At 42.7% G+C, this 10,299-nt stretch overlaps 2 protein-coding genes across 2 annotated transcripts; both read right to left on the bottom strand.

Moving 5' to 3' along the window:
- Position 1: 1 nt before the first annotated feature.
- On the bottom strand, positions 2-480 carry SERLADRAFT_400459 (uncharacterized protein; the record flags this gene model as incomplete). Its single annotated transcript, XM_007322954.1, is given in 2 exon segments — positions 2-97; positions 114-480. The coding sequence occupies 1 exon segment, from the start codon at positions 445-447 to the stop codon at positions 277-279; it is 171 nt and encodes a 56-aa protein (XP_007323016.1).
- A 5,936-nt stretch (positions 481-6,416) lies between these two features.
- Positions 6,417-7,729, bottom strand: SERLADRAFT_442403 (uncharacterized protein; the record flags this gene model as incomplete). The annotated part of the gene is made up of 2 exons (XM_007322953.1): positions 6,417-6,916; positions 6,961-7,729. 2 exons carry the CDS (start codon positions 7,727-7,729, stop codon positions 6,417-6,419), a joined length of 1,269 nt encoding a protein of 422 aa, XP_007323015.1.
- Between the last annotated feature and the right edge of the window lie 2,570 nt (positions 7,730-10,299).

The following is a 10,299-nucleotide window of genomic DNA, read 5'->3' as shown; positions in this document are numbered from 1 at the left end:
CTAGGGAACTGTTCGTTCCTCAGACCGAAAGGAGAATATACGAAAAGTGGTCTGAGGAATTAATCAACCAATAAGAAAAAGGGAGAGTAACTATCGTACGACTTTTGACTTGAATTAATCAGCAGGTGAGAGACTTGTACTAATAATAGAGGATTGTCACGCGTGTTCAGGAACCATATCCTCATGATGAGGTACGATCCTAAATAAGGCGTTATTAGTATTACCAGGCTTTTACTGGGGCTTGGAGCTGGTTGGCGAGATGCCTACTACCAGTCCCTACCCAGTGTGCTGGCTGGCTGGGAGTGATACCCAGTCTCTGATCTGTGATATAAAATGGTAGTGATGGTTAAGAAAGCCTGTGAGGGCTATGAGAAGTAAAATGGCAAAAGATACCTCTAGCCCTAGAGCCAGAGGTGTAATGGGAAAAGCGTTCGAGAACCAAGACATAACGAAGATAGGAAAATAATGAAATGGTCCTTACAGCTTACCTCTCAAAGTCCTCTACTCGCTATATTTACTAGCGTCTGTCAACCTCAAGCCCATCAAACCCCTTACTCCCTGCAAGTGCAGAAGGAGACAGGTTTCGTTTTTGTTATAGTTTATCGTTGCCTCACAAAAATATCCCTATTATATCCTGGATGTTCTTTAGGAGTATCTGTATAATGTCCACAATATCCAATACAGACTACCCTGGATACTACTGATATCCCACTAGGTATTTCAAATAGTTTAGTAGGATATTCTTATTATATCTTGGATGTCCGTTGGGAGTACCTAATGATATTCCAAAATAGTCTGATTATATTATGGACACTATACAAGTACTCCTAAAGGACATTTAGGGTACAACAAGGACATCCTATTGGAGTATCTGGGACATATTTAGACTACCACATATATAAACCCTAAAGGACACCTTGTTACCTATTATGAGACATTTTTGAATTTATAACATCCTAAGATAGTCCCACCCTGTAATAATGTAGGATATATAACTTTTGAAATTTTAATCAATACAAGGACCCTGGCACCACTTTGGAGTCCTAGGATTCTTAAATACCCCTTGGATGAATTTAATTTAAGAGAGTCCTGGATGGATTACCTGCATGTGTGATAATCCCAGGATAAAAGCCTCTTAGGCACATCATTGAACCATAACTGATCAGCCTAAGAGGCTATGGAAAGAGGTTGACTGAAGTGGTGGTAGCAGTGAGAAGTATTGTGACCACACTGGATCACAAGTAGCAGTAAGAAGTGGACTTGAGATTAGAGAAGAAGTCTGGATTGGAGTTCTTGTTGTTTTTTTTTACAAGGTGAAATACAGGGGTTTATATAGTAAAAAAAAGGTAGGCTATGCACAGTCTAGCTGTGCAAAAAGGAATGAGAAAGAACATGAAGGAAGGAATGTATGCTGACAAATCCTGTGTAGGTATTACAGGATAAGATCGTCAAAATAAGGAAAAGAAAGAGATAGAACAATAATTGCTGTGTAAGTAATGCCACAGGTTTGTATAGCCATAAAATAAAGTCTAATAGCAGAAAAAGAGCAAGAAAATCATGAAGTCATGGGAAGATGCAGTAAAAAAAAAGATAAAGAAAAACAATATCAGTATCAACACAGTTCCTTTATTGTCAGTCAGGCATTCTAAAAAAATATGTGTCCATAAAAATGATTCAAAAATCAAAAATAATTGCACTGTAAATGAATATTCTGCTGAAAAAAAGAAACTGGAGCCACCGGTCCATCACCTAGTCCAAATCCGACAGTTCCATGGCCTTACCAATGGACTAGTTGTATTGGACCACCTGGTCAAACGAGGGAGGGAGGGGAGTAGTTCCAATTTGGAACAAGTGAGTCCCAGGCAACGTGTGGTAGGTGTAGCTGTAGCGAAGAAGATGGACAAAAGATAAATGTACCCAAGTGAATGGGACAGTGATGTACATAGGCAATGCAAGGGGATGAACCTTCTCCAGCTCAAAAACTACCCACCCACGCTCCAACCAGGCAAGACGAGCAACCAATGATTTGATGGTATATGATGGAAGATCGACGTCATGAAGATGGACCTGTTGCCCAATTTGGACTGGCCGCCGGGGCTTTGCTGATATCAGCAGTGGCACATGGTGGTCGACGGATTGGCAACAGAAGTGGATAGAGAGTGGTGACATCAGATATGGTGGGGGAGCAAAGAAGACCAGTAGGAGGAGGGTGGAGGTGACGAGGAGGTGAACTAGAATGGGGATCCAGAAGCGACCGTCAGGTGAGAATAAAAAAGAGAGCAAGGGTCCCATGGTGGGGCTGAGTAAAGAAAAAAAGTAAGGGAGAACGACGAAAGCAAGGGCACAATGTGTAGCCAGTGGCGACGCGAAAATTTGCTGAAATGCCGAAATATGGAAAGTACCGAATGGAAAAGGAAAGGTGAGCGCAACTAAATTGCCTAATAGAGGTGGTGGTGATCAGCCACAAGTTCAAAAAAGGCAATATTAATTACTATTCCACGTGGCACTGTGCCTGTGTGGCGCAAAGGCGAGTCTTTTTGAATATTTGCTTCATTTTTGACACCTGTCCATGCTTGTTACAATTGATGTACCAGTACCCACTTACACTTCTCTTTTCGTACTTTTACTTTTTCCAAGTCACATGACCAGTCACACGACTATTTTACTTTGCTTTTCATTTTCGGACCTTTCCTTTAAAATTCATTCTCCGCTTTAACCTTGTACTGTAGTTTTCACACTGTGCCATGTGGCACTTCCCTTTTAGTTCAAAAACTCCACCTTTCTCGCGCGGCACTGCCTTATTCTTACGAGGTCCAGCCCGTGGCTCTGCCACTTGAGCAATGTTTTTATGATATAATAAATAATAATAATAATAATATCACTGTTAAGTGATCAAAATGTTAAGTAAACTTATGCTGTCTGTAATATATGTTAAGTCTTTGAATCCTATGATGCATGTTTGACTTGCAGTTCTGTCGTTGAATGTCTTTATAAGCCTGCCCTAAACTTGTGTACAGTATACTGAATTCAAGCAGATAGTTCATTGAACCTTTACAAACATCAACATATATTGTAACGTAAAAAGTCTATGGTATTACATTGATAAATTGATGAGAAATAAAAAAAGAGACTCCAGAAATGGTAAAGGATGAAAATATGATCTGAGAATAAAACACTTTAGTAAAAAAGGTAAGAATTGGGGAAAAATCTACTTGCCAGTCACGGATAAAGCCAGTCAGAATTTCAGGATACACCACATTGATGGTATGTCTGTCATTTGAACATGTGGAAATAGCACTTTTATTCTCTCCCCTGAAGTGCAGCAAGACAATGCAACGTAAAATTGCCCATGTGAAAACACTGGAACACGGAAATCCAGCCCAACCTGTGTCACTGATTGACCTTGAGACTTGTTGATGGTCATGGCAAAGGCAACACGGACAGGGAATTGATGACTTGATAGCTTGATGGGCAATTCTTCTGATGAAGGTTCCAATGTGAGGCGTGGAATAAAAGCTATCTTTCCTGTATGTTTTCCTCCCAAGACACGGCACTTCAATACTCTTCTCTTCATCTCTATCAAAATCATGTGTGTTCCATTACAGAGTCCATTTAGGGGATCAATATTGCGGAGGAGCATAAGTGGACATCCAGCTTTAAGTTTGAGGTGCGCTTCAGGAAGGCCAGATACTTGCAAGGAGTTGAAGAATTCCACAGGATAATGTTCATGCCCCTCTCCAACCACTTTATCAATTGACAGAGCTACTAACTCTTCTCCAGGGAATTTTGTGAGGATTGCTGAATTAAGGTCGCTAATGGCATCATTTTTTGCAGAGAGGATGGTGCGGTGGAGGAAATAATGGTCATCTTTGTCTCCATTTGCAATTCCAGGATAGGTAGTGTCGACTAATAAGTCTATGGTGTTCTCTGGCATAAGCATGTTAGCGGGAAGCTCAATATTTCCATCTCCTGCAATTCCACAATGACCATCAACATCCAGGAGCCAGCTAGCAAAGGCTTCACTTTCTGGAGTACGGTCCAGGCGCATGTTCTGTGTGAGATAGCAGACATGGATATTTGTCCACAGTTGTGACCTTCTAAGAGAGGCAGAAATGATATGTTGCCTTGACCCTCTTGGAACAACAGGTGTTGTTTGGCGGAAGTCCCCTCCAAAGACCATTGTAATGCCTCCAAATGGAAGTTAATTATCCAAAATGTCCTGCAATGTACGATCTAATGCTTCAATCCCATGACGGTGTTGCATTGGCGCTTCATCCCAGGCTATAACTCCAGTATGTCTCAATACCTCATGGAGGTCAGAGTTTTTTGGAATCCTGCATGTGGATGTTTCATGTACAGGAATAGGGATTCCAAAGCGTGGATGAGCTGTGCGGCCACCCTCCAAGAGCAGGGATGCAATCCCAGAGGATGCTACACATAGAGCAACATTATGATTATCCCTTGCTTGAACGGCGGCTGCAATTGTATTACAGAGATATGTTTTGCCCCCACCTCCAGCACTGTGAATAAAGAAAGTTGTTCCCTCATTATGGTGGATTGACTGCATAATGGTATCAAAAGCATTCCGCTGCTCTTGATTCAGCCTCTCTACATTATCTTCAACCTCCAAAGTAAGATTGAATCTGTCATAATTTTGCTGCTCGTGGAGAAGATTGTTTGCAATGATAGGCTCCCATTGTTGCTGAGGAAAAGGCATTGGTGGGAAGTTTGAAAGACGCTTGTTGGCTTGAGTAAGTATGGATTCCAGCAAGAATAGTCCATAATCATAAATCTGGTCTTCTGAAGGTTGGGCAATCCCTCTTTGAAGAAGGTGATGGTGTAAATCATCACAAATCTTGTGTTTGTGCCGGTTCCAAAGGTTTGCAGGCTCATTTGGGAGACATTGCAGTAAGATAACTGCAAAGAGAGCACGGACTTCAGGGCCTGTCTGCATATCTCCTGCATCTGCCAAACACTGATCCCATTCACCATTATCTTCTAACAGGCCACGTGCAGCACATGCAGCTTTGTAAGTTGGATGTAAAACCCCACCAAATGTGCACAAATCTTCCCAACTCTCTGCTCCAGGGACCACAGTGAGCAGTGTACGGAGGTAGAAGCGCTCCCCTTGGCTTGGATGGACAAACATCATTCTCCCTATAGCAAATTGTTGTTTTCTTGGAGTCCTTTTTTTGGCACCTTTGTGCCAGACAAAGTATTGAGGATAATCCTGATAAGGTATGTGACGGCCTTCAGGGTGATCTTTATTGGCAGTGAACCATTCTGTGAGTTGAGTCTTTGATGTACGGTTGTTATTGATTATATTCTCTGCATCATCATGGGCATTGAAGAATACAGTTTGCTGATCCTTTAAGTGGACGGGAAGGCGCAATACCGTTGGTTTTTCTTCATGCATAGGGAACTCCAAGAGATGCCAGCATGCTTCCACATGGCCCCTGTAAATATATTTATGAATATATTTGACAGCCTTAACAGATGCACAGATTTCAACATTGATGTGACAGTCATGTTCGGCAGAGAGATATGCATTATAAGGGACGACATCACAGTTATCAAAAACATGACCACTTGGAGCTGTATAAGTCCTCCCATTGTCAGGCCTTGCATATTCTGGATAACCATCATCACCAAATCTGGTTTCAGCACAAAACTCTTTGTGATAGCGCTTTGAGCATGCTCCATTCTTCATGCACCGAGCTCCAGAGTGCTCAGGTCCACATGGACCGTGCATCATACACTTTGTGACCATTGAATATAACTTTGGTTGTGTGACAGGATCAGGAATTTGAGCAGAGACAACAGAGTCAACCTGGGTGGCATCACAGATTTTATATTGATCTTCCAAGAATATGAGAAGATGCATGTGTGGCAAACCCCGCTTTTGGTATTCCACAGTGTAAACAGATCCCATCTTTGACTTCCTTCAACAGTGCCTTCTTTTTCTGATAGAAGACACGTGCAACAATGTCAGGATGGTCTGCAGCAGTCTGTTTTCTTGTAGGCATATTGGGGTCATCATCTACTTCACCAGCATTGTTGTATTCCAGCAAAGCCTCTTGAATTTCAGGCCAGTTGGTGTTTGCTGTCATTGTAAGAAAAATATCGGGTTTACGGCAGTGGCGACATATAGCCATGGAGTCCTGGAAGTGCTGGTACATGTGCCATGTACTACCAGAATGAGAAGATGGTAGGACAATGTTCTGGCCCTGTTGACCCAAATCTATTTCCCCATCATTTTGATCCATAGCATCTTTAACGCCTTAAAGATCTGCCCTTATGTCTTTTTGATGATGATGGACCCACTTCAATTCACTTTCTTCTGTGGAAGCCCATGCATCAACGCAATACTCCTGAAGTAGTTTTCCACCATAGAAGAGATTAGATTGATCGGTTCTTCAGGGATGGAGACGGTATGCATAATAACACTGCTGGGAGACATATTCACTGCGTATATTTCCATCAGCATTTTGAATGGACCATATTGTCCTATGCCACCCTTGTTCTCCAAAGGGAAATAGGAGAACATAATGCAGAGGTGAATAAAGGGGGTGCAAATGGCTGATATGCTTGAGACCACCACCATGATCAAATTGCTTCAGCCGCAAAACAATATCACAGTGCTCATCAACATCTTGTTCTCCATCTCCAGGGATAACAGCAGCAACTTCATCTGCAGTAGGAAGATTATAATGATATTGGTCCAGAGTTTGATCAAGAGCTATATGGGCTGTTATGTTGGCACGTTCTGCTTCAGGCTTTTCCATGATGATCTGATAAGCTTGCTTGTACAAAGGGATGAATGGATTGAATTGCTCCAGGGTATCCTGGATCTCCAGCATGGTTGCTGGTGTAGTGCCATGCCCCCGGTTATTCTCATTACGTAAAAAAAGGCGGTCTGTGGGTTGTGAATGTAAAGCTGGCCAAAAGAGGGAGTTTCACCTTCAGGTGGATGGAATGCGCTGATGCTATGATGAAGGCCTCCATGGATACGGAAACTATAAGGTCCTGCAGCACTTGTGACAGCATGGTCTATCTTGACACCCAAAGATGTAAATGCAAAGGCATTGCTGTATGAGTGAACTTTGTCGCAGAATTCACGTGCAGTAATGTTAACCCCACGGAACAGACGGTGTAGCGCAGCAGGTGCTTCCTGGAAAGAATCCAGCCTAACTTGACCTTGAAGGCAGCACACACCAAATTTTGGATGGATCCCAGAGGAACTTGTGAGTCTCTCGGTATCCCAGTGTAATGCTCCACAATTACGGCACTCTACTTCCATGTTGCATAAAGTATGACGGTATAGAGGCTCTACATATGGTTGTCGGGCATCCTGGCGTATCATCTGTGCTTGGCGGCGGTTGGCAATATTTCGTTCGTTTGCAAGTTGTTGAGGCTTTGGCATCCTTGGTGCATTTCTGGCAGCTACCGGTTCATTTAAGTCCGCACCTTGGTCTACAGCATCCCTGGCAGCCCTGTGAGCCTGGTCTGCTAGCTCATCTTCCCTCCTTTCAAGCTCTTCTTGAGCAGCTCTTTGGATTCTAATGAGTTGCTGAGCTTGTAGCTCTTCATAATGCAGATCAGCATGCTGAGAATGCTGCTGTACCTGTAGTCTAATTGCCTCCTGACTTTCAATTTCTCTTTCCTGGTGATCCTCAGCCAGCTGCTGTTCCTGCCTTTGGAGCTGTATTGCTTCCTGGCATTGAATCATCTGATCCTCAGCCTACTCCTGCCTCCGTAGTCTATTACGCCGTTGATTAACCCATTCTGCATGTCAGTTTTGAAACCCATCTAATAGCCTTTCATTGTAGTCAACACCATGGGTAGCAAGCAACTGGTTACCCTGCCTCATTTGAAAAGGGGGCCGCAATTGAGGGTATGCAGGTCCAGCTAATGGCTGAGGCATGTGATTATCATGCAAAGGTCCTCCAAAATTTGGTTGCACAATATTGATATTTCTCAAATCTCTACGGTCCAAGAGATGCTCTCGTCGCACACTTGGTGATGTCATCTGTTGATAACGTTGTATACAATCTCTATCGCAATGTTCACCATGTTCTTGTTCAGGTGTCTGTGGAATATGTCTACAAATGACATCAATATATCAGTTAGTGGTTAATGACACATTAACAATACTACACATACTGCATATTTGAATTGCTCATATTCATATTTATGTATTTGCTATATGCACTGGTTTGTTGATAATTTGGGCTTCTGTAATCAATGTGTCAGTTTTAATTGAATCAACACCATAAACTGTTATAAACTCACATTGTGTAAGCTGTGTTTTTATGTGTGGGGAAGGGTCTTTGATTTTATTTTTATGCACACCAGTGTGGTCAATAATGGCTATTAATTTTTGTAATGCAAAATGTGCAAATTCTCAACAACAATTTGTTTTGTGTGTAGGGCCAGACCACTTCCCCACATAGTGTAACAAACAAGAGTTAGTTACTCTGGCGCACACAGGAACACACTATAGAGAAGATGAAGAGGGAGTGGTTACCCCTTAAAATGCAGTGAGTTAGTTGGTATACAACAGGAGGACTCGCTGAGGAGTCTCCTGGATCTATTGGGGTTTATATACTACTACAGGGTTGTTTGTACATGTGTACTATACAGTTGATAAAAACAGTGGCTGATGATGTCATAGGGCCTAGCCCGCATAGCCAGCTCCACTGTGTGAGAGAGTTGTGTCCAAAATAAGAAGAAAGGCAACGCGGCGTGAGAAAGGGGAAGTGCCGCATGGCACCATGTGTGAAAGCTATAGTACAAGGTTAAAGCGGAGAATAAAAGTAAAGGGAAAGTCCGAAAATTGTGTTATCATAACACATAGTAGGAAAAGAGGTTTGTTTGGTTGAGTTGTGTCACGTCGTGCCACAGGCGTGAGTTTTGGTCCACTATATCGTGTTTTGTAGTAAAAACAATTATGCACGAGAATTTTCAACATGGCTACGATTTTCACTACAAATTGTTGAATGTCCTTATAAGCGTGAGAGTTTTCAATGTGGCTACGATTTTCACTACAATTGTTGAATGTTCTTATAAGCGTGAGAATTCTTCAGTGTGGCTACGATTTTCACTGTGTTCACTACTACTGCACTGCTGCTCCTGTGTTGCCACAAAAACCACATGAGCGAAACTAAGCGAAATAACCGACACAATGTGGCTCACACGCGGCATTTAGGACCACCGTCCCCTTCGTTATAGATTTTAGCTACAAGTATCTCACACAGTGGAGCTGGTCACACGGGCTAGGCCCCATGACATCAGCAGCCACTGCCTCTAGCAACTGTACAGTACATATGTACAAACAAACCTGTATTAGTATATAAACCCCAATAGATCTTGGGGAAGGACTCAACGAGTCCTCCCATTGTCTACCAACAACCAACAACCAACTCAGTCCTACCAAATGGGTAACCACTCCCACCTCTTCTTCTTCTTCTTTTGAGTGTTGTTTCGTTGTGCTCCAGTGCCCCAAGACTGTGTCTTGTTGGTGTTGTCACAATGCTACCAATCAACTTTGGTGCATGACACCGGCTCTGACCTTACTCTTTTAACAGATCAGAAAATACCAATGTATATATCTTATGTACCAATCACTGGAGGATTGGAGCGAAGGGCGCAATATTTTACAGTGCAATCCTAGCTTCAACCAAGAACAACACTATGATTGTGTACTTGTCAACACAGACACTCTGGAGCCTACCCCACTCAACTCCAAAGCCTTATTCGGTGTTTCACTCAGTTTGCTTTGTTTGCACTGAGATGATGATCGGTAGATAAGGGAACCTTAACCTTGAAGTGATCATCTTTCGGCAAATCCCGCGATATGTCCCAGACTCGGGATTCGGAGAACAGCTTGGATATCTTGCGAGCCCTCGATTTCCTTGAATCTTGTCTGGGAACTCGTTCACTTCCTATCTTTTACTTGTTCTTATTATCTTTTTTGTTTCATTTTTTTTGTCACATATGTCTGCTGCGGTACCTGAACCCGCCAAAAATGGCGCAACTGAAGAGTCTGCGTCCACTTCTGCGACAGCAGCTGCGACCGTGACGGAGAATGTAAAAATGACGGAGGAAGAGGAGGCGGACAAAATGGCGAATGCACGCAAACAAAGTAATGTACGATCCTGTTCTACTGAAATGATATGCTGACTCGGGACGTGAACTACGATGATAGTCGAATTTTATTTTGCAGACTCAAACCTTCCGTTTGACAGGTGAGCTATCCTACTTATGTCACCATTACCCCCCGCTAGATTCTGAACCCGT

This window comes from Serpula lacrymans (genome assembly GCF_000218685.1).
Source record: "Serpula lacrymans var. lacrymans S7.9 unplaced genomic scaffold SERLAscaffold_14, whole genome shotgun sequence".
In the NCBI taxonomy this organism is placed as follows: domain Eukaryota; kingdom Fungi; phylum Basidiomycota; class Agaricomycetes; order Boletales; family Serpulaceae; genus Serpula; species Serpula lacrymans.
This window is presented reverse-complemented; position numbering and strand designations above follow the sequence as displayed.